A 23,635-nucleotide genomic window follows, 5' to 3' on the forward strand; every position below is an offset into this window, starting at 1 on the left:
AGCCGATAAAGTTCGTTTGTCCCTTTCCGACGTATTGGTGGTACGTGATAGAAAAGGACAAACGAACTTTATCGGCTTAATAAGTTTAGAGTGCGTTTATGAACTAAGGGGGTTAGAATGTATTTTTTACATTGAAATGCTGCTTTTGGCGTAAATTGACCAGAAAAGTATCTTTATGACACATAAAATGACACCATTTGCGGCATATCGAAATACATATTATCGGTATTCATTGAGTTTAATAAGTAGTCATAACCTAGTAGAGCATCGTACGGAAACGTTTCTAGTGTTTAATTATTCAATGTAGGTCTATAAGAAAAAAATATGTACTCACAGCACAGACATTAGCGATATACATCGTAGCCAAGTGCGAGTTGAAATCCTTTAAACAACCGTATAACAAATGTGCCAGTACATAACTTTGTCAAGTAAAAGAACAGTTCCTAACGATAAATAGAGGGTTTACTGGCGAAACCCGATAAGGGCCACTTGTACCAACGAAAAAGAAGAGTTGACCCACCATTTTATATGGAATTTGACAGATGACAGACAGCCCACTAACCTTGAGTTAAGTGGTTGGTGCAAGTGGGCCTTTAGTTGAGCAAACTGGTTTTTGAAATTCGGACTATGTGCAATTTCCACAATGTTGTTATTTCAAGGACAATTTTTATCTCGATTTATCGGGTTTCATCAGTAAAGAGCGTACACCTATCTTAAAGGCCGGCAACGCACCTCCAACACCTCTGTTTCGGGTGTCCATGGGCGGCGGTGATCGCTTACCATCAGGCGACCTGTCTGCTCGTTTGCCTCCTATCCCATAAAATAAAAAAAAACCCTCGAACTATTCAGTGTGTACATTTTCAATCAAAATAAGTATCTGTCTAACCTTACTTCCACAGGGTTCGCCTTCGTTGCTTTTTGACTGGCACATCAGCCGAAAGTTTATCAATCTTCGTTCTGTAAGAGGGCAGTGGTCAAAGCTCGTTCTTGACGTACTCGGCACCGCGGTCGCCGCGATCGCCGCGGTCACCGTGGTCACCGCTGTCACCGCTGTCACTGTGATCTCCGAGTATGGTGGAATCTTCGGTGTCGCTAATGTAGCCTTCGTCGCCGGTGTAGTACGTCGGGTAGATCAGGAGAGGCGCCGAAGAGAACGCCAGCAGGTTGCGGTTGGGGAAGTACGATTTCCATGTGTCACTGTTAAACAAATTTATTTTACGACCTATTTCTTTTTTACTATAGATCTTCCGGTACAGATGTAGGGCGAAAAGTTTTTCCTTCGTATTTTTACGGAAACGTTAATATTTGTCATGCTAGTTCAGACAGTGACAGTACGTCTTGTACTGAGACTGGCTGAAATAGCAAGACACGTCACGGACTTTAATTGTTTGATAAAATGAGCTAGAAGTGGATCAACAATTAAAGTCCGTGACCGTATGTTTCCGTAAGAAAAGGAAGGAAAACATCTGTGATTTGGTTGCTTGTTTTATATTTTAGTTGCTTGTAAACTTTTTGAAGTCAATTCATACACCACACATTTGTCTTGACATAGATTACTAATTAATATTATACCTATGACATATATGTATTTTTTTTTTTAATTTTATGAATAAATGAATATGAATACCACTAAAGTAATTCTCCTTGATTGTTGGCTGTTGGGGTGTTAATCGAACACGATAGGCATGATAGTCTCGAGCGATTTGGCTGCCAGCAATTTGGAGGCCCCTCACGCACTCATAAGTCTGTATAAAAACAGAGACGCAGATGCTAGTAAGCCACTCACTTAGGGTGCTGGTCAAACATGATAGGGAGGAACTCGTCCACAGGTAACATAGTCTCAAGCGGCTTGGAAGCCAATAGTTTGGAAGCCCCTCGCGCAGTCATAGGTTCTTATACAGAGTGGGGCCTGTAACAAAGGCGAAGAATTGAACTGTAGGCTATTCTCCTTATACTGATCAACATTTGTTCAGTGACTTTTAAAAATTATGAAGTCTTTAAATTTTTAATTTTTCATACAAAATAAATATTAGCTTCAATGTACGCCATTATTGTTGTCATTGACGTTATCTGTCACACTTTAGACTGAACAGAATTCGCAATACATTACCTCTTAGAAAAAACTTTCAAGGGTGATAAAAATCAAAATACAAGTTATTTTTAAAAGTCGCCGAACAAATGTTAATAGCCTAGCATAGCCTAGAATAGCCTAGAGTTCAATTATTCGCCTTTGTTACAGGCCCCACTCTGTATATTCAGTAAGAACACAGACGGAGGTGCCAGGAAGCCTCTCACTTGGCGTCTGAACGATACGTCGAACTCGATAGGCATGATAGTCTCGAGCGATTTGGTTGCCAGTAGTTTGGAGGCCCCTCACGCACTCATAAGCCTGTATTTCTAATATATCTGGTAAGAGCAGAGACAGAGATGCTAGTAAGCCACTCACTTGGGGTGCTGGTCGAACATGATGGGCAGGAACTCGTCCACAGGTAACATAGTCTCGAGCGGCTTGGCAGCCAGCAGTTTGGACGCCCCTCGCGCGCTCAGTAAATAGCCGAGAGTCCAGTAGGAGTAGAGGGGGCGAACTGTGTGCTCCGTGGCGTATTCCTCGTCGTCACTTTGGAGGATTTTACGGCCAATGTATCTGTGAAACAATTATATTTTTATATACACCGTGTTTTTTTTGTTTTCCGTTAAATTCGATATGTCGTTAGGTTCGTTATCAGGAACCACTCTGCATATCACTTTTAGTTAAATTCGCATTTTTTTTCATCGTGTTTATACATAATAAATGAATTAATTAGTGTGAGACCCTGACACATGAGAGACATGTCAAAACAAATAACATTGGGAAGTGGTACACGCTGTCGCACACTTGTTCAGTAATTATTTTTATTTTTTTAATAACTCGATAACCGGTAGAGTTAAGACGCTAGTTTCTTTGAGAAATTAATTGTATTTGATCTAATGAACCATCCCTTAAAGTTAACGGATTTCAATAAAAACAGGGTGTAGAAATGGTTTACGTTATAAGCAAGCAGCAATGCCGACAATGTATTACGTTTATAAAATTTGTTCATACTTTAGGGCAGTATGTTTTTATCAGAGGATCGAGTATATAGAGAAACACTGTCAAAGTATAAAACCTATGTAGTCACATTGCATATACAATATATCGACACAGGACTAAAACTTTTGAACCTCAGTTTTGACAATTCGGCCCATATTCTTAACTTGATATGCGTTAAAATTGACAAATATTTATATTAGCCCCATCTATCCGAAGATCAACCAAAGGTATGGATCATGTCTTACCCTAAAATTATGTGATATTCTAGTTTTGCTTAGATCAAATCTTATACAACAAATATAGGCACAAAGGACAAGCTATGATGGGCCTGATGACCATCTATCAAGCTCATTTTCAGTTTGAACTGAAAAGATTACACGCCATTTGCATTTCACTTTGTGGTACTTACTCAAGGACCAGTCGAAATGTTAAGTCCCCGAATAAGTGGTACTTACACGAGGTCCCAGTCCAAATTCTTGAGTTCCCTCAGCAGCTGCTGGAAGCGGTACCGGAAATACGGCGCGAAGTGTATATCATCCTCCAACACTAGCGCGATGCCGAGCCGTTGCTTTGCTATCTGAAATATATAGGTGAAATAAGTATAGATATTTTTCTAGCACGAACGAAATGACACTAGTGACTTCCTTCCGATATTTATCTCATCAATAACTTACATTATAATATGTCATTAATTATTATAATTATGTCATTAATTATTGCCGTGGCATTGGATCTTGAGTAGTTTCATGTGCTCTGCCTATCCCGTTTAGGGAATATAGGCTTGAATTTAGGAGTATATAACTTTAATCTTTTATATGTTGACGACCGGTCTGGACAGCACAAACCCCAAAAAATGTTGTCCGTTCCTGTGCCAAACCCCCAGTATAATAACTGTTCATTAAAACCATTATAAAAAGTAACTTGGTTAGAACTGCATTACCTTTTCCCATATATAGTAGTGGCTTAGGAAACATCCGACCTCGCCTGCTTTCATTGGTCTGAAATAAAATAAATCTATTTGAAAATAAAATTAAAGGTCTAGTAATTTCTTCAGCTCTATTTTAGTGATCATTATTGCGATTGTATTAGAAAATAGACTTTTATTTCGAATGAATAGTTTGCGCCTAAGAGGATCGAGTCGAGTATTATCGCGGCTTTGAGGTACGTTTTTTTCTTAGACTTTGTCCGTCTATACGGAGTTACATATATTATGTCTTTGGTTTGCGCTAAACAGCAGGGTTAGCACATGATTGCCTCGAGATAGACTGCCCGTCCTTATGTCATTAATACAGTTAGAAAAAGACGTGTGATCTATCTCGCGGCAATCATGTGCTAGGCCTACTGAAAGCTTATAGGATACGTTTTTATTTACCGCTTGTGATACGGATCCATGTAATTGGGCATTGTTGTGGCAGAATATTCCCTCAAGTCATTTAGGTCCAGATTCCTGTAAAAAATGCATCTCAAGTATTTGATTTTATTACTTCAGTGCCAATCACCAAAATACAGTTTTTTCCACTTGTAATTTTATTCTAAGCTTGATAGTTTTAGGACGCTGACAACACCCAATGGCCTTGACGCTAGCGTACACTGTCTATTCGTATGGGAGTAAGTGAGAGCGCGATGTCACTAAAAGAGGGTGGCTAGGTACGAAAAGTGCGAAAAAATATTAAAATAAAATAGAAAGATGCATTATGCAATAGGTAGGTGTTTCGTTAGTGGTTTAGATATGTATATTTTTGTTATTGTAATTTCGATTAAAGACAACTAAGTGAATAATTGAACGCCATAGAACCGTTTAATGTCGACTCGAGACCAATCTTTGCAATTTTTTTCTATCGAGCCGATTTCATTAAATCTTTTATCGAGTACGGCTATGTTCGTTGAAATATAATGAATAACTAATAAATAACATATAATTTACTTGCCTTACTAAGGGCCACTTGCACCAAAGAAAAATGAGGGTTAACTCACCATTTTATATGGAATTTGACAGATGACAGCCCACTAACTCTGAGTTAAGTGTTTGGTGCAAGTGGGCCTTAAACTAACAGTTTGTCTTAAAAAACTGCGCAAGTCACATCAATTTTTCGCAATTGGGTGTTGTCAGCCCCTTAATGATAGATTTCTAGTCACTAAGTAAAATTTAGTGTTTATAATGAGCACATACCTTCCATCAACCGCCTTAACGGTGGTCACCTCCATCCCGAGCTCCTCAAAGCTCATCTCCATCAACTCCCGCCTTTCCTTCCGTCTCTCCAAATTAATCATGTATATCTCATCGCAGCCAAAATTCCAGCGCTTAGGATACTTTATTAAAGGCCTGAAAGTATCTAGTACAGGCAAGGGTGAGCCTCGACTGATAGCTTCTAGTTTAACGTTGAGAAGTTGCTCTTGGTCCTGAGTTAGGTCATCTCCGTCTTCTAGGGGTACGGGCACGAAACCGTATAGGAGGTCGTTGCAGACAGTTAGGTTGATGCCTGGAAGTTATAGTATTTCAATTAAATGACGAAAGTTAAAGATAATGATAGTTCTAAATATAGGCACACCTCGAACACTGGCGATCAAAATATATGAAAGAGGCGCGTTCCTAGCACACAGTCTAAGCTCGTGTAGGTGAACGCGTACTAAGCTTGTATGAGTGAAATATGACAGGTCGACTGTTCGCGTTTTTGACAGACGGTAACTGTGAGGTAACCGAGAGGAGGTGGGCGGCACTTTCAGCGTAGAGCGGGAGGGACGCTAATTTCATTTTTAGATAGTTTGCGACTAATGGAAAGGATAAATCAATGTACTAACATCGTATCATTGTAACAAAGATTTAATAATGTTTTATTTGACTTTAGCAAAAATATTCTGAATTAGAAGAGCATACTCTTTAGTATAATGCCGGCGGCATATCATAATACGTAATAATCTTTGCCTAGTTACCTTAGTCGACTTTCGTAAGCCAATATTTATGACAAGTTTGCCCTTTGGACATCTCAACCCAAAAACAACCTACGTATTTATTAGTTTAATTTAACATTGTCAAAACGGTACACAGAAATCTTGCGATAGGACGGATATTACGATCTGCTGCCAACAAAGATATAGGCTGGTTTATAGTCACGCGGACCGACCGCGCGGAGCGATTCGCACGACTAATTTGTAGGAAGCACTCTAAACCGCTCCCTGAACTTAATACACATTAGTCCGGTGCGGATCGCTCCGCGCGGTCGGTCCGCGTGACACTAAAACCAGCCATAGTATTCAACGTACCATGATATTTAGCATTGACAGCAAACGCTATAATATCATCCACAGGTCCGCCATAATCCTTAATCTTAGCGCTGTCATACGTAAGGACATCGGCCACCTCACGCCTCAGCGATATGAGCACAGCTGAATGCACCATGGGAACCTCAAAGCACCCAACCTCGGTTCTTGTTAAGATCGGCTTGTAGTCCTCCGTTCTTTCGTAATAGTAATTCTGGTTCATTCCACACCTGGAAGTATAACATGTTTTTTTTTGACCCTCGCCCGCATTTTGAGTTTCTATTAGGTTACTCAAAATATCTCTGGCCGGGCTTAAAAAGTAGGCGGGCTATTGTATACAGTTTCTGTTTCATTAGGTTTAACAGCCCTTAATATCAAGGTGACAACAACAAAGGTTTGAATACAGCCAAAGTTCAAGAAAGGCGTACGAATATAAAGTCAACCAATGAGGAGGCACACTCAAAAGCTTATGACAGATGGCGCCACCCTATTAGTCCATTGCAGAGATAAATTTCATACGTGAGAGCGAGAAGATGATATGTTTTTCTCTCTCTCACATATGAATGACAGTGACATGCACTTGCACATGCGCCGACTGGCGGGACAAAATGTCAGTGTGCCTCCTCATTGGAACCCTAGGCCACTTTCCAACCATGTCACAATGACAAGCAGTAAGAGATCTCTTACAATCTGATTTTAGAACTAAACGGGACTTAATCGCGTAAACACTTACATTTAGGCCCACTTAACTAAGAGTTAGTGAGCTGTCAACTGTCAAATTCCATATAAAATGGTGAGTTAACCCTCGGGTTAACCCTCTATTTTCGTTGGTGCAAGTGGCCCTTATTGTATTTGGCCCGACGTTTCGAACATCACATTATGTTCGTGGTCACGGGTAGACTGGCGAGGAACGAGTTTTTCGAACTACCCGCACTAAGTAATATAAGTGTTTACATGATTAAGTCTAAAATTATGAGTGCAAATCGTGTTAGTTTAAATCAATATAATCTGATTTATAACGTCACTATGACATAGTTCTACAGTGGCCTAGGGTTCCAATTGGTTGACTGTACAGTGTACATACTTTGGCACTTCAAATTCACGTATGTATATTTTTGTTGCTAACTGTAAATATTTGAGTCAGTCAAAAAACTGATTTGACGAGCTTATAAATAATACGATTGAGGCAGCCAGTAGATAAAGGAATGAAAAAGGTGAAAATACAAGCTTCATGTAAGTAAGCAAGTATGATTAAAATATAACATTCACAAATATGAATCATTTGCTTATAGCATGATGCAGTGAAAATGCTGTTAAAAAGTGGCATTGTTTAAAAATAATATGGATAACATAAATAATTAAAATTTTGTAATTCTTGGGCAGGTGCTCGACTATATGACGACATTATGGAAGAAGCAATGATAAAGGTTTATTTCTCAACAAAAAAATCGTTCTTGCTACTTGTTGGACTACTGTCTCAGGGGGTGGAGGCACATTGAAGCACTCAACCATTCAATGTAACGAAATCAATAAAATAGTACATTACGATACAAGTGCGTAAAAAAGGAAGTTCCCTCCCTTCGGTCGTGTTTTAAATCGACACGAGTTACGAATTTCCTTTTCCACGTGTATCGTACGACGTTTTTCAGCACAGATGAGCCTCCGAAGTTTCGACCTGGCATATAATGAACCACTTCTAGCACAAGTGCGTAAAAAAACACCATCTGTACTGAAAAATAAATTTGAATGTGCATATAAATGCTGCATAGAAAGTTTTCAGACAGAGAGAAAAAGAGACAGGATGTCAGCTATTTCTACAGCATAGGGACTGTACAATAAATATAACCTAACCACAAAATTAAAATTTTGAAAAAACCCCCGACCGCGACATAGTGGACCGATTTTCATACGACATGGCTAAGAACACTCCCGACTAACTCAGCATTCAGACAAAAAAAACTAAATCAAAATCGGTTCATCCGTTCGGGAGCTACGATGCTACAGACAGACACACACACAGACAGACAAACAGACAGACAGACAGACAGACACGTCAAACTTATAACACCCCTTCGTTTTTGCGTCGGGGGTTAAAAATGAAAAGGGTTAGCGTGGTTGCCGCGACAGGATTGATACTCGTATCTATTATGGTTAAAATGAGATAAGCACCTTTAGTAGGAGGCCATGCATCACACATAACAAGATGCAACAAGCATAAGTGAAATCCAACCAAAAATTTGAGTAGAGGCCGTCAGAGATGAGCATAGGGGCTACTACGGGTACATCTTTCCGGACTAGAGTTTTGAGAGTCTGCTTTTCTGTGAGGAACACATCAGCGTCCAGCATCTGAAATGGTCGGTATGAATAATACATATAAATATTTTTTTCTAGTAGGCTCTCTAATAGGCATTATTCATAAACACTTTTTAAACCTGAATTAGCTAATAATTGTTTGTTGTTGACTGATGTATTTGTGAGAAAGGGACAAAATACTTTTTCGGTAATTTTTTTTTAATAAGGTTCTACAGTTCAGATAAGTTTATTTTTTTTGTTTGATTACTAAAATAAACCACTCTGTTTCGAATTCATATATGAATTTAATCAAACTGATAAGTACTACAGGTAGGACCTTGGGCCTAAGGAGGCCAGTAGTTCGTCTTATTGACTATTTACCACCAAAGTTGCATTTAATTAACTAATTCGTTTATTTTCCTCAATTTCCTAAATATACTATTGATACCACCAAATGAGTCTTGGCTAATAAGAGAGTAACGCATACATGTATTGATTCTTCATAATTATTTTAAATACATAGTTATTCTAAATACTTATGCAACTGTTTAAAGCAAAATATTCAGCCATTGGAACAACTTGAACTGGTAGATTATAATTACTAATCTTGCTTATTTGCTGTTAAAGTAAATAACAGGAATTGGACACTTACAAATATAAAATCAGCCCATTTTTTCCTAGCATATCTCAATGCTTCTTCTCTTAGCCGTATAACATGCTTGAAATGCTTCGTACTCCAGTGCACAGTATTCTTCTCATCATCATGTCGAGTCCCACTGGTTTTGTTCGCCGTTATTATCACTTCATTGTAGTCGGACTTGTGTTTAGCTGCCCAATCTTCTAGAATATTAATGCTGCCATCTTCATTGAAATCACTGTATATCCTATGTTTGAAAAAGATGAGATTTAGCTGATATTAAATAGTCTTGGTGTACATTAGATGTAGATTGTAGCAGAGGCCAATTGAGAAAATAATAGGAAAATATTATACCATTCGCTAAAAATTGGCAACAACATAATACTGTGAGTGTCTAATAAAAATTAAGCAAGAAAGATCCTAAACAGCAAATTGCATAATTAAAAAAATTTACACTAAAAATCTTGGTGTAAATTGAGGATATAATATGATTGAAGAAAAAAAATTAGGAGGATAAAAAATATGCTAAGCAGCTTGCACCATTTATAGAAATAGAAATATTTATTAACTTAAAAACACATATACAGTGGGGAAACAAACCTTTGGGTGAGCTAGGAGGATATCCTGTGTTACAGAACCCATTGGTACTTAAAAATTTATAATTGAGATTTCATAGGTGTTGTATAATCTTTCAAATGCATTGGTTATGTAATGATTAGCAAGAGCACACAATGTTTTAGAAACACAATTAAATCAGGAAAATATTTGTGTTGTAATATTTACATTCCAAAAATCCAGTGTCACCACTTGACCATTTTAAATCCCTCCCTCAAAATTAATTAACAACCATTAGTTTGGTAAAAGCTGTTGTAATAGCTTATGCACTTGACCATGGTCGCGCGGGCTGGACGGTCAAATGGTTATGAGCAGGTGTTATTATTTGATGTTGAGAAATTAAACTTAATACAATAACAACTTTGCCACATTCATTTAAAAATTACCCTTTCGCAAAGGCAAGATAAGTAACACTTGGGAACAAACAATATAGCAGTTGCATAAACTTTTGGTATTGTATCACAACTTTGTAGGGATGTTATAACTACACTGCATCCCTATCACCATCATGTTTCAGTAAATTAATTCAAAGCCACAATAAAATGCAATTCTAAATCTCCACACATACTTTTCAGGGTTGCGACCACCACCATAGTTATTAATGCAAATATAAAATAAATGGTAAATAAATTTGTTTAAAACAGTTGTCATATTAATTTTCCCAAATTTATTAATGCTTGTCAGGATAACTGCAACAATTCTAAACGAGCACATATTATGAAATATTCGGAGCTCTTGCAGATACGGATAGAAAAAAAAACCAAACGCGTGGCACATTATTGAAGGAGATCGCCTAATTTTATAACAGCCATTTCATGACTAATTGTATCACACTTACCAAATGTATAGTCTGTCTTTTGGGTAGTCCAATGCCGTGAGACAACTCAGGAAATAGGGTAATGTATGTTCTTTATTGCGAACCAGTACAGATATGCCCACTGTTGGCCATTTCTCGCTGGAAACATCGTTGCAGCTTGTGCAAGTAAGGCGGTATATGAAAAGTATTGAGAAAAATTGTGTTGCAAGCCGCATTATCTCTCTGTAGACCAAAACATTGGATTAGAAAAATTGCCTTATACTACACAATAGTCTGACTATATTTTACTCCCGGCTCACGTGTTCAAAAACACGTTGAAATATATTCAGAGAAAAACATCAACATTACAACATCAACACCTTCTGTCATTCCAATTCTTTTTTTTATTGATGTTGCCACTCTAAAATAATAAATATTGATCTCACAAATATTGCATGTTGTTCGGTGTGTACGTGGTTGTTTGTCTATGGTCCGATTACTTAGGCTGGGCGCACACGGAGGCTTACGGCCAAGTAGCCCTCTACACACACAGTTGCACGGCGACATCTTTTGTCTCTGTCGTTACTATATGCGTCCAAGACGGAGACAAAAAATGTCGCAGTGCAACTGTCGCCTCCGTGTGCGCCCAGGTTATTCTCCATCTCCAAGCTATTTGAGATAATGAAGAAAAGGAATGTACATTTTATTGTCATTAATGTCAGAGGATTCAGTTGTCAAATATTATCGTTGAGCTGTAAACTAATTTTATTTTGAATTGAAATAAATAATTATTATGGTATAATCTCTATTCTCCGTTTAATTAGGTACAGCCCATATCGCGACATGTATATTTCCTTAATTATACTATCTATAATATTTTTCGGAGGAACGATATACTGCGAAGATGTACAAATTGAATTCTCGGAAGGTAAACAGTAACAAATCAATATTTCATTTTGTATGTTAATCCATATTCACATGTTCTGGGCCCGGCATGGTACATTACTCTATTGATATGTTATCTAGAAGTGCTCAGTAAACTCTATAAATAACTGCTGGTAATTCATAAATATATTTGACCCTGAATAAATGCACTTATGCGCTCCAGTTAAATAAGGATGTGCAGTTTGCAATAGTAGTTTGGGAAAGGATGTATTGTATGTAGGTCGTTATAGTAGTTTAATTTATAAAGGTCTTAAAATCGCATTTTCATATGAAATATTATTAACATTAAATAGATTTATTTAACATAATGATGTATAATATCGATCTCTCCTATGTTTATTACGAATTAGCTCTTCTGTACTTATTTTTCAGATGATTTTAAATGTACTCTGCCTGATGTCAAAAGTGAAGATGATAAATTAAATGTAACAAGATTCAGGTCTGACTTCTCCAAAATATCTGAGGTATGACGTTAGTTCTGGTTCAGCTATTTCAAATTCCACATATACTTACCTATTTAAAAAACTTATTAAGTTCATTTGCACTCACAATAATTTTAATACATTTAAAATTGCTTGTATGTTTAAATCTTTTGAAGTTAACAATAACAATTTTTACACAGACATAGTTAATTAAGTGAAAATTCAATAAATTACATTTTGAAATACTTTTTAGGTTAAATTTCCAGGTGTGATAGGTCCTCTGAATGAGAGACTGATATGCAAGATCAAGTGCATTGACGGGAACTGGGTTGGGCCGCTCTGCTCCAGCACACCAGGTTCAATACCTCTTATGCATGAATCAATGTTACATGATAAATATGTTAGTTTTCTTTTGTTTATTATAGTTTCATCAGTACCACATGGCCACTATGTTATGTTTTTTTTTTACATTAAAATGTCACCACTGACCAGAGCATTAGATGCTTCCTTGCAACTAAGCAGGGACATAAAACATACATAAGCGTGGCAGGGTTCAGGGGGTCTATCCCTTCTCCCACACAACTGAGTCAAGAAAACTGTCCCAAATTGTGTTATTAGTATTTAAAAAAAAATTGGTCTTCCTGGACAGAAAACGCTTTTTTGCAACCTTGGCACCCGTTGTCTCCTGTTAAAGGGTTAACAGAAGACAACTTTCAAAATAGATTTAGTTTCCTTTCTCAGTCAAGTTTTATTATTTATTTTACTTACATAGTTTGCTAACAAAGTAATCAAAATATTAATATATATTCATCATAATAATATTTTTTCAGATGGCCGGTTTCAGCCAATTCTCCGTGAATGTGTTTACCGCAATGATCACCCATTGTTGGCTATTTCTTTCAGAAATTCCACCATTGAGGTAACTTATTTTATAGGATTATTTGGTAAGCTTGTATTTTTTAAAGTTTGTTGATACTGATTTGCACACAGAAAGTTTCCATAATTGTAAGCTTTGCACATAAAAAGAATTAAAAGAAATGTATTTATTCGTTTTAAAATGTTAATTTAATATTATTAACTTGCTACTACATATATATATGTATATTGTATCTAATACAGGCCATGTAACTGGATCGTGAAAAACGTTTAATGATCCATTTTTATTTCAAATTACTTTTTACTCCTCTTCCTACGTCAAATCTTGGGATTAATTGTCAAAGCGGACCCCAGGCTGATGAAGGATGATGTCTCGGCGTACTTGTACAAGTACAAATTTAATTCGCGTTTTGAAGTCTCATAGAAATAAAAGAAAGTTCCAAATTCAAAATCGAAGAAGTTGGTCGGGTCTTACGAGATTTAAATTGCTATTATCCACAGAAAGAGACACACTTCCCCCACGGCGCCACCATAGTAGCGAGATGCCACAGCTTCGGACTGTACAAGATGAAGGGGGACGGAGCGCTCCGCTGCGAGAACGGCGAATGGGCGCCGCGCTTCCCAGAGTGCGTGCCCACCACGCTCATCACCAACTTCACCAGTACGTGAGATGCACTACACTCGCTGTCCTGCTCTAGCCTCGTGTCTAGATGAGGGGGGACGGAGCGCTCCGCTGTGAGAACGGCGAATGGGCGCCGCGCTTCCCGGAGTGCGTGCCCACCACGCTCATCACCAACTTCACCAGTACGTGAGATGCACTACACTCGCTGTCCTGCTCTAGCCTCGTGTCTAGATGAGGGGGGACGGAGCGCTCCGCTGTGAGAACGGCGAATGGGCGCCGCGCTTCCCGGAGTGCGTGCCCACCACGCTCATCACCAACTTCACCAGTACGTGAGATGCACTACACTCGCTGTCCTGCTCTAGCCTCGTGTCTAGATGAGGGGGGACGGAGCGCTCCGCTGCGAGAACGGCGAATGGGCGCCGCGCTTCCCGGAGTGCGTGCCCACCACGCTCATCACCAACTTCACCAGTACGTGAGATGCACTACACTCGCTGTCCTGCTCTAGCCTCGTGTCTAGATGAGGGGGGACGGAGCGCTCCGCTGTGAGAACGGCGAATGGGCGCCGCGCTTCCCGGAGTGCGTGCCCACCACGCTCATCACCAACTTCACCAGTACGTGAGATGCACTACACTCGCTGTCCTGCTCTAGCCTCGTGTCTAGATGAGGGGGGACGGAGCGCTCCGCTGTGAGAACGGCGAATGGGCGCCGCGCTTCCCGGAGTGCGTGCCCACCACGCTCATCACCAACTTCACCAGTACGTGAGATGCACTACACTCGCTGTCCTGCTCTAGCCTCGTGTCTAGATGAGGGGGGACGGAGCGCTCCGCTGTGAGAACGGCGAATGGGCGCCGCGCTTCCCGGAGTGCGTGCCCACCACGCTCATCACCAACTTCACCAGTACGTGAGATGCACTACACTCGCTGTCCTGCTCTAGCCTCGTGTCTAGATGAGGGGGGACGGAGCGCTCCGCTGCGAGAACGGCGAATGGGCGCCGCGCTTCCCGGAGTGCGTGCCCACCACGCTCATCACCAACTTCACCAGTACGTGAGATGCACTACACTCGCTGTCCTGCTCTAGCCTCGTGTCTAGATGAGGGGGGACGGAGCGCTCCGCTGTGAGAACGGCGAATGGGCGCCGCGCTTCCCGGAGTGCGTGCCCACCACGCTCATCACCAACTTCACCAGTACGTGAGATGCACTACACTCGCTGTCCTGCTCTAGCCTCGTGTCTAGATGAGGGGGGACGGAGCGCTCCGCTGCGAGAACGGCGAATGGGCGCCGCGCTTCCCGGAGTGCGTGCCCACCACGCTCATCACCAACTTCACCAGTACGTGAGATGCACTACACTCGCTGTCCTGCTCTAGCCTCGTGTCTAGATGAGGGGGGACGGAGCGCTCCGCTGTGAGAACGGCGAATGGGCGCCGCGCTTCCCGGAGTGCGTGCCCACCACGCTCATCACCAACTTCACCAGTACGTGAGATGCACTACACTCGCTGTCCTGCTCTAGCCTCGTGTCTAGATGAGGGGGGACGGAGCGCTCCGCTGCGAGAACGGCGAATGGGCGCCGCGCTTCCCGGAGTGCGTGCCCACCACGCTCATCACCAACTTCACCAGTACGTGAGATGCACTACACTCGCTGTCCTGCTCTAGCCTCGTGTCTAGATGAGGGGGGACGGAGCGCTCCGCTGTGAGAACGGCGAAATGGCGCCGCGCTTCCCGGAGTGCGTGCCCACCACGCTCATCACCAACTTCACCAGTACGTGAGATGCACTACACTCGCTGTCCTGCTCTAGCCTCGTGTCTAGATGAGGGGGGACGGAGCGCTCCGCTGTGAGAACGGCGAATGGGCGCCGCGCTTCCCGGAGTGCGTGCCCACCACGCTCATCACCAACTTCACCAGTACGTGAGATGCACTACACTCGCTGTCCTGCTCTAGCCTCGTGTCTAGATGAGGGGGGACGGAGCGCTCCGCTGCGAGAACGGCGAATGGGCGCCGCGCTTCCCGGAGTGCGTGCCCACCACGCTCATCACCAACTTCACCAGTACGTGAGATGCACTACACTCGCTGTCCTGCTCTAGCCTCGTGTCTAGATGAGGGGGGACGGAGCGCTTCGCTGTGAGAACGGCGAATGGGCGCCGCGCTTCCCGGAGTGCGTGCCCACCACGCTCATCACCAACTTCACCAGTATGTTTAGTCAATCCATTTTAAACCTAGGCCAGCATACAACCTTTTCACACTAAATGTCAAAGTGGCCTCTATAGCAAATAAAACAGTGTCAGTAAGACAAGGTTTTAAAGTGGCCTAGGATTCAAATTAGCCGATTGTACAGTGGTAGTAATAATTAGGGATGTCACGAATGTCGCATGTGTCACATTCGCGAATGCGAATATTCAGAATGCGAATGTGCGAATGCGAATATCGCTGAATTTCATAAAAAACCAAAATAAAAACCAAGCAATCACCAACAACCCGCTAGGTAAAAAATTTAAAAAATTTAAAATGCTTACGCCGTATGAATTTGAGCTATCTGCGCATGCGCGAGTCGAGTCGACAAGTAGTACGAACTTCACGCCGTATGAATTTGAGCTATCTGCGCATGCGCGAGTCGCAAGTCGACAAGTAGCAATTAGAGCGGCCGGCGCGGACGAGGAACAAGCTGCGACTTGCACATATTCGCATTCGCAAAACATTCGCATCGTTTGAAGCGAATGCGAATGTCAATGCAAATGTTTATAAGAATACGAATCTTTCGCATATGCGAATGCGAATGCAAATATTCGTAACATCCCTAGTAATAATATCGGCATTTACTAGTACCAACGTACTTACAAATGTCCTACTCTTTGTATTAGGATAACCTAACGCATCTCAAAAATTCTTCTAAAGATTCAAAGTGACGGAATGGGACATAATGGAGTTTCAGATCCAGATATAATACATTTTATTACTTGTGTCATGAAAGTCATGCATATTCATACTCGCATATTGATACAATTTTAGTTGGTTAGTATTCCTGATGTCTCTAATTTTGTTTTAATATATTACGAGTTACGTCTCGACAGGAAATATGTGGTGAAATATTTTGACCTGCTACTACCCAAAATTTCACTTATTCAAACGGGGACAATTGTAATGTAACTAATTCATTTTTTTCATTATTACACTATGATGTTGAGTTCTACATGTATCCACTGAACGCGCCTACCATATATAACCGGTCGACACTCTATTTAATAATGCAAACATTTTAAAAATGGACATCGAATTTGTCCCGCTGTACCTTACCGTACCAAATTCTTGTGTATTATTGTGAACAGGTGACGCGCCTCCAACGATCCTTCACACAGTCGTCAGTGGCTCAGCAGTAGTGTCCGTATCAGGCGAGCTATTCGTATACCCGGATAGTTCTCTGCGGCTCGACTGCGTGTCGAAACGGGCCCTGGGAGACCCCGAGTGGGGCTGGACACAGGCGCTGGGACAACACACACAAGGTACACACTTACATGTCTACATGGTGTACAATGGCTCAGTAGTGATGTCAGTGGTTCGTGTACCCCGACAGTTCGCTGCAGCTCGACTGCGTGTCGAAACCGGCCCTAGGAGATCCCGAGTGGGGCTGGACACAGGCGCTGGGACAACACACACAAGGTACACACTTACATTGAAGTCTACATGGTGTACAGTGGCCCACTAGTGATGTCAGTGGTTCGTGTACCCGGACAGTTCGCTGCAGTTCGACTGCGTGTCGAAACGGGCCCTGGGAGACCCCGAGTGGGGCTGGACACATGCGCTGGAACAACACACACAAGGTACACACTTACATTGAAATCTACATGGTGTAAAGTGGCTCAACTGTGGAGTATGTGGCAAACGATCGATCGTTAACGATAAAATCAGTAGGTAAGAATGAGATAAAAATCGAATCGTTGGTCGCAAGCGTCCACACACTTTCGATACATCGTTACGATATTCATGCTTGCACGGGATTTTGTTGTTCGATATCGTAAGCGATAAAGTAAATCGTTAACGATATTATATATTGTCCGTTTTATAATGTCGAGGAATACTTAACTCGAAATATGAATGTATAATATGAAAGCTAATTAATAAAATAAATTAATGTATATATAAATTTACGAATTGTTCTGATTGTAATTATAATATGTAAGCTTGACCTGTAATGGATATTATTAATAAGTATGAGTATTGACATACACTGTTGATCGGTCGTTTCGATTAATCTATTGTGACGGATCGTACCGTAATTGGGGGGGGCTTAAAACCTGCGCTTCTATGCCAGCCGGTCGATATAACGCTCTCTCTTTCCCGCAGGCTGGTCCGAGGACGATGGCGAGAAAGAGACGCACTACCGCCTGACGCTGAGCAAGATGTCGGCGCGGCACAGCGACCAGTACATCTGCGCGTCTCCCGCCGGACACACCAACACCGTGCAGATAAAAGTTGTTAGTGAGTTTGCTCGGTTATAAATCCATACTAATATTAGTTTCTTTGGAACAAGCTTTTATCGCCGACTGTACCTTTCTTTCAGCAGTTCATCTGCTGCTTTCCGAGGCGTTTCTAAAACCCTTTACTGGATGGGGATACGACGTTTCATAACAGAGTTCCTATGACCACCTTTCTGCTCCATCATCAGATCAGCTCCATGATACCATAATATTGCATTGTCATGTGATTTACATATGTGTGCAAAATTTCAGATCAATCAGAAACCGGGAAGTGGGTCAAAGGGTATAGCCGGATAACCATCGTGAAACTGCCCTAAGCGAAAAAACTGATTTCCTTTTACGGGATTGTATACCTATGTACTTATATATGTAAAGCTTTCACTAAATATCAGGCCTCAAATGTATTAGATTCAAAAAAAGGAAAAACATTTTTATTTTATTTTAGCCAAAGTACTTATCCGATTTCTTTGTAATTTGGATATGTTGTATATACAATTAAGGTCAATTTCTATTATTACTATTATTTATTATGAGCCTATTGTGTCCCACTGCTGGGCAAAGGCCTCCCCCCTCTTTTTCCATTCCTCTCGGTTTTGTGCGACAACTGACCAGTCTCTCAAAAAGGAGTCTAAGTTATCCCGCTATCGCCGACGAGGTCTGCCGGATCCTCGATTTGACTCGAGAGGTCAATTTCTAAAAAAAAAAATTATTGCGTTATGTGATGAAAAAAAAGAAAAAAAATTGAGTTAAAAATTTTAAAAAGAAAAAAATAATACTTGCGAGATAGCGACAGTTACCAAATTTACATATACACAACAATATGTGCAGCACGGATGCTTCGTTTCTGACCCCTATCTCACTCGCTCCGGAGTGAGCCAGGATTCAATTCTAGGCCCTTTACTGTTCGGCGTCATGATTAATGACTTGTCCTCAGTCGTTAGAAATGCCCAATGTCTCCTTTACGCTGATGACCTAAAACTTTTTTATGGCCTGCAGCAACTATCTGACTTCGAGTCTCTCCAAGACGATATTAATCGGATCTATGAATGGAGTATCACTAATAGGCTGCTATTTCACCCTGAGAAGTGCTCTGTGATGTCCTTTAGTCGAGCACGTAGCCCCTTATCTTTCACTTACCGGCTTGGAACGGAACTATTGAAACGTGTTGATACTGTAAAGGACCTGGGTGTCACTTTTGACTAAAACCTCAATTTTCATGCTCACATAAAAGCCTTAGCTACCGACTGCTATCGGAGATTGGGTTTTGTCATCCGTAACGCCAGGGAATTTGATAATCCCGTCGTGATTAAACTTATTTACACTACTCTGGTTAGGAGCAAACTGGAGGCAGCGTCTGTAGTGTGGAACCCCCACGAGGTCACGTACATCTTGCTTCTGGAGAAAATCCAAAAGGCTTTTTTGAGATTTTTATATAAGAAAATTTATGGGCTTTATCCTTTCCTTTACCCGACAAAATTCCTGCTCGGCACTCTAGGTTTTAACTCCCTGGAAGTGAGGCGTAATTATGCTCTTGTGACCGGGGCATGCCGAATAATACGTGGAGATTCAGACTGCCCGCAGCTGGTCACGCAACTGGTACGTCTTCTGGTACCCCCTCAGTCTAAAACGCTATTCAATTTTAGGCCGCGTACTCGTGACTTGCTAGCAGTTCCCAAAACGCGCACTGTAGCGTACAGGAACTCACCCTTAGTTCGCGTTTTAAAGTACCTAAATGCGCTTCTCAAATCAGCACCTGACTGTGACGTTTTTGCCAGTAGATGGAAGGTCTTATGTGATGAATGTCTGAGGTTATGCGAAGCGATGGAAGATCGGGTGTCTTCAGTTAGTTATTAAGTTTATTATGTTAACGTTATTACACTAAGTATTAACAATATAGTATGATGTTTTATGCATTGCACAGTGCCTTAGTGTCTCACTGTAATACTGTGTAATATGTTTTGAAAAAAAAAAAAAAATATATATATATATATATATATATATATTTTATGTATAATTTAATAATGTTTAACATATATTTTTTTATCAGAAATAAAAATCGGGATTAACAGTGTGAAAAAATCGGATTTGTGACATCCCATACATTGTTTTCATTCAAAATAACTTGTACGTGGAACTTTGTAGCGTTCCACAGTTTTCGAATTTAACGCTAGCTAAAAACCGCGTGCAAAAGATAATACATATTATGATATTTGTGATAATTCAATGAACAGTAAGAACAATAATAATGTTGTGGGTAATGTAACGTGGGTACTTAAACAACGATATATTATTTAAAATGGTGTAGTCTGTTCGCCTGCTCGAATTTCTCAGCTGATTCTCGTAAAATTTTGTGACCCGTTTTGATAATTATTTTTTGGATTGGAAACCTAATTATGAATTCTCCAAAGTTTCATACAACTCACTACCACCATAGTATCAATTATAGGTATGTAAATAGCTTTCTACATTTTTAAATTTGTTTTGTAATTTATTCCAGGTGTTATATGCCCACCGTTAAAGATATCATCGCCGCGCGTACGACAGTTCGCCCAAGGGACAAGACTCGGGCATTCTGTACACTTCAGCTGCCAGCCGGGCTTCCACCTCAACGGCTCGTCGATCCTCGTCTGTGGAGCAGACGGTATGAACAAACTTGCGTCTTGTAGTCTAATAGTCATTGATGATACTTCTAATGTTATGTGGGATGTAAGGTTATAGCAGAACGTACGACAGTTCGCTCAAGGAACGAGACTGGCATTCTGTGCACTTCAGCTGCGAGGCCTGCGAGTCTGTGGAGCAGATGGCTTAAACTTGTAGTCTAGAGACCGAGAAAGCTTATGTGGAACGAAAAAGCTTGTACTATGGGTACTAAGCGACGATATACATACTTAAATAGATAAATACATTCTTATATACATAGAAAACATCCATGACTCAGGAACAAATATATTCGAACCCAGGACTACGGTTTAGCAGGCAGGGTCACTATCGACGAGCCAGACCGGTCGTCACTATTCGTGCGATAGTTTGACTAAGGGAGAAGAGTCTGGCCTGTACACTTCAGTAGTAGTTCTATCTCAACAGGTCGAACGGTCTTCGCCTGTGGGGCAGACGTCATAAACATGCTTGTAGACCTTGTAGTCTAGCTACTGAGCAAGTTTATGTGGGCTCTGAAGATATCATAACAAGTCATATACAACAGTTCGCTCACCGAACACGACTCGGGCATTCCGTACACTTCAGCTGTCAGCCGGGCTTCCATCTTAAGACGATACAGGAGGGGTCAATTTTCCATACAGACGCTCTCGACTATTTCCTCCCTGGTTTTTGAAGATAGAGCAATGATTTTTTATCTGTGTCGGACCGTTTTGATTTTGACATTGTTATTTTTAAAGACGTTAGAGCCCATCAACATTTCCAAAAACGGCCTTATTGATTATGGCGCAAAAAAAGGTGTGGTATTCAAAATTGGTAACAATCAGCCAAAAAAACTAAACGGTCCGTACTTCATTGTTATTCAGATTCTCAAATTTCGTTACGATTGATTAAGTTTTGAAGGAGGAAACAGTCGAGAGCGGAACATCGATTTTAAAGATTTTGCCGCAATATCTTTTAATTGAGTTGTTCTGAATGGACAATTTTTTTTGATAAATCTAGTTAAAAACACTAGTATATTTAACTAAAATTCCCAAATTGAAAGGAGGGCTCCTTTCCATTTTCGCTCCGTAGCGTCTTAACGGGTCGGGAGTCCTCGTCTGTAAGGTTTGAAGATATCATCACTAACAGAAGCTGACCACAAACTAAAACAATCTATTCTTTTCCAGGAAATTGGTCGTCCCTACCCCCAACGTGCGTCGAAACCTTCTGCCCGATGCTCAACACACTGGGACCCCACCTGAGCGTGGTCGAGTACAACTCGTCGTACGGCGGGCGCGCCGTGTTCCAGTGCGCGTGGGGCTACCGGCTCGTGGGGCCGCCCGGGCTCGAGTGCGAACAGGACGGCGCGTGGAGCGGCGACACCCCGCGCTGCACGCGTGAGTGAGACACATAGCTACTGCAGTGCAATATGTACAATTGTACGGCGAGCTTGTTAGTGTGTAAAAAAAATGTCCACGGTCTTTTCTTTATATTTTTTTGTACTCCGTTAAAAAATGTATTTGAAAGCACCAGTTCTATCATTACAGAACTTTAATTATCTTTGTAATTTAGTTTCCTACAAATTGAGTATTTTCCATAGTAAATAAATTTAATAGTCTTAACTTTTCTATGATTCTAGGTAAGCCTAGTTTATTATTTATTCTCCAAATTTTAATTCATTAGAACAAGTGGCTCTCGGGAAACCTCCTGTGTCATTTAATAAGTACTAATAACTGCCAATGTGATTTACAAAAACCTTTTCTTTTCAGCGATATACTGCCCCGACCCAATAGTCCCAGCGAACGGGCGCCTGCTCACACAATCGTCCGCCAAGCACGGCAAATACCCGGTCGGCGACCTAGTGATATACTCATGCGAGGACCAGTTCCAAATGGTCGGGGAGTCCTCCATAGTGTGCACGGAGAATGGGTTCTGGTCGCACCCGCCGCCGTTCTGCCTGCAGCCCTCCGAGATCAGGAAGACGGACACCATTTATATTGAGAACACTACGCTCGTGCATGTTGACGAGTAAGATATGATGTGTCACCGAGGCTCGGAAAAATGTTCATTTGCCGGGTCCAGAGCGAGGCAATTTCCTTGCGCGGCAAGCGTGCTATGTAGACGTCTCTCGACCGAGGCAGTGCGTGCGTTTTGTTCGGGTGAGCAACATTGAACGTTTACCTCGTGACCACATTGCCTCGCGACGTGTCTAGCTTTGTGTGGACCCGGTTATTTAGATTTTTTTACCGGGTTCCGTACAAGACTCCTATTTACATGTGTCAATGTTTAAATATACATACACAGACTTTAGACTGTGTACGAATAAAATTCCGACTCATAAATGGGTCCTAATGAATGTTATAATTTCAAAATGACGGACCTTTTTCGAGCCTTGACTATCAAGTGCAGAGTACAAAGTAGACGCTCGGTATTTTGGGGGCTCGATAATTCATTACGCCCGGTAGGCAACAGACAGAACGGTTCTATTTGATATATAGTCTTTTCTTGTATAAAGCATTTATTTCCCATAATCAGCAATGTCAAAAATTCGATAAAATAATAAAATTTGGGGTGTCTGACTACCGAGCGCCTCCTGTAGTGTAGACTGTGTAGAGGTGTAACAGTGCTAAAAAAATAAAATTTTGAAAAAACCCCCGACCCCGACATAGTGGACCGATTTTCATGAAACATGGCTAAGAACACTCCCGACTAACTCAGCTTTCAAACAAAAAAAACTAAATCTAAATCTGTTCATCCGTTCGGGAGCTACGATGCCACAGACAGACAGACGGACAAACAGACAGACATACACACAGACAGACACGTCAAACTTATAACACCCCTTCGTTTTTGCGTCGGGGGTTAAAAAGTAAATTAAAATGGGCACTCATTATTGCATCCAACCTTATAGCAATAAAAAAGGTCCTAATCTTTATTATTTCATGAACTAGGCATAGAGTACCTAGCTTTAATAAATGTCCATAAAATGTTAAATTGTA

The 23,635-nt window shown here is 41.1% G+C and overlaps 2 protein-coding genes across 2 annotated transcripts; one reads left to right on the forward strand and one right to left on the reverse strand.

Annotated features, from left to right (window-relative positions):
* Positions 1–753: 753 nt before the first annotated feature.
* Positions 754–11,040, reverse strand: LOC125241274 (glycosyltransferase 25 family member). Its single transcript, XM_048149663.1, has 10 exons — positions 10,711–11,040; positions 9,273–9,504; positions 8,559–8,674; positions 6,332–6,558; positions 5,241–5,550; positions 4,443–4,517; positions 4,011–4,068; positions 3,526–3,647; positions 2,447–2,644; positions 754–1,197 (listed from the first exon to the last, which is right to left on the reverse strand). Exons 1-10 carry the CDS (start codon positions 10,902–10,904, stop codon positions 975–977), a joined length of 1,755 nt encoding a protein of 584 aa, XP_048005620.1. The 5' UTR covers positions 10,905–11,040; the 3' UTR covers positions 754–974.
* A 390-nt stretch (positions 11,041–11,430) lies between these two features.
* Positions 11,431–23,382, forward strand: LOC125241275 (locomotion-related protein Hikaru genki). Its single transcript, XM_048149664.1, has 10 exons — positions 11,431–11,596; positions 11,986–12,077; positions 12,289–12,391; positions 12,866–12,954; positions 13,413–13,572; positions 16,851–17,024; positions 17,866–18,000; positions 20,497–20,640; positions 21,824–22,033; positions 22,406–23,382. Exons 1-10 carry the CDS (start codon positions 11,512–11,514, stop codon positions 22,666–22,668), a joined length of 1,455 nt encoding a protein of 484 aa, XP_048005621.1. The 5' UTR covers positions 11,431–11,511; the 3' UTR covers positions 22,669–23,382.
* The last annotated feature ends 253 nt before the right edge of the window (positions 23,383–23,635 follow it).

This window comes from Leguminivora glycinivorella, chromosome Z (genome assembly GCF_023078275.1).
Source record: "Leguminivora glycinivorella isolate SPB_JAAS2020 chromosome Z, LegGlyc_1.1, whole genome shotgun sequence".
Classification (NCBI taxonomy): domain Eukaryota; kingdom Metazoa; phylum Arthropoda; class Insecta; order Lepidoptera; family Tortricidae; genus Leguminivora; species Leguminivora glycinivorella.

Excerpts from the sequence above, each read along its gene's own strand:
- LOC125241275 (XM_048149664.1), top strand. The coding sequence starts at position 11,512 with ATGTATATTTCCTTAATTATACTATCTATAATATTTTTCGGAGGAACG. Across the intron at positions 18,001-20,496 it reads CGTGCAGATAAAAGTTGTTA|GTGTTATATGCCCACCGTTA; the intron begins GTGAGTTTGCTC and ends AATTTATTCCAG. Across the intron at positions 20,641-21,823 it reads CCTCGTCTGTGGAGCAGACG|GAAATTGGTCGTCCCTACCC; the intron begins GTATGAACAAAC and ends ATTCTTTTCCAG.
- LOC125241274 (XM_048149663.1), bottom strand. The coding sequence starts at position 10,904 with ATGCGGCTTGCAACACAATTTTTCTCAATACTTTTCATATACCGCCTT. Across the intron at positions 9,505-10,710 it reads AAAGACAGACTATACATTTG|GATATACAGTGATTTCAATG; the intron begins GTAAGTGTGATA and ends TTTCAAACATAG. Across the intron at positions 8,675-9,272 it reads AATGGGCTGATTTTATATTT|ATGCTGGACGCTGATGTGTT; the intron begins GTAAGTGTCCAA and ends CGACCATTTCAG.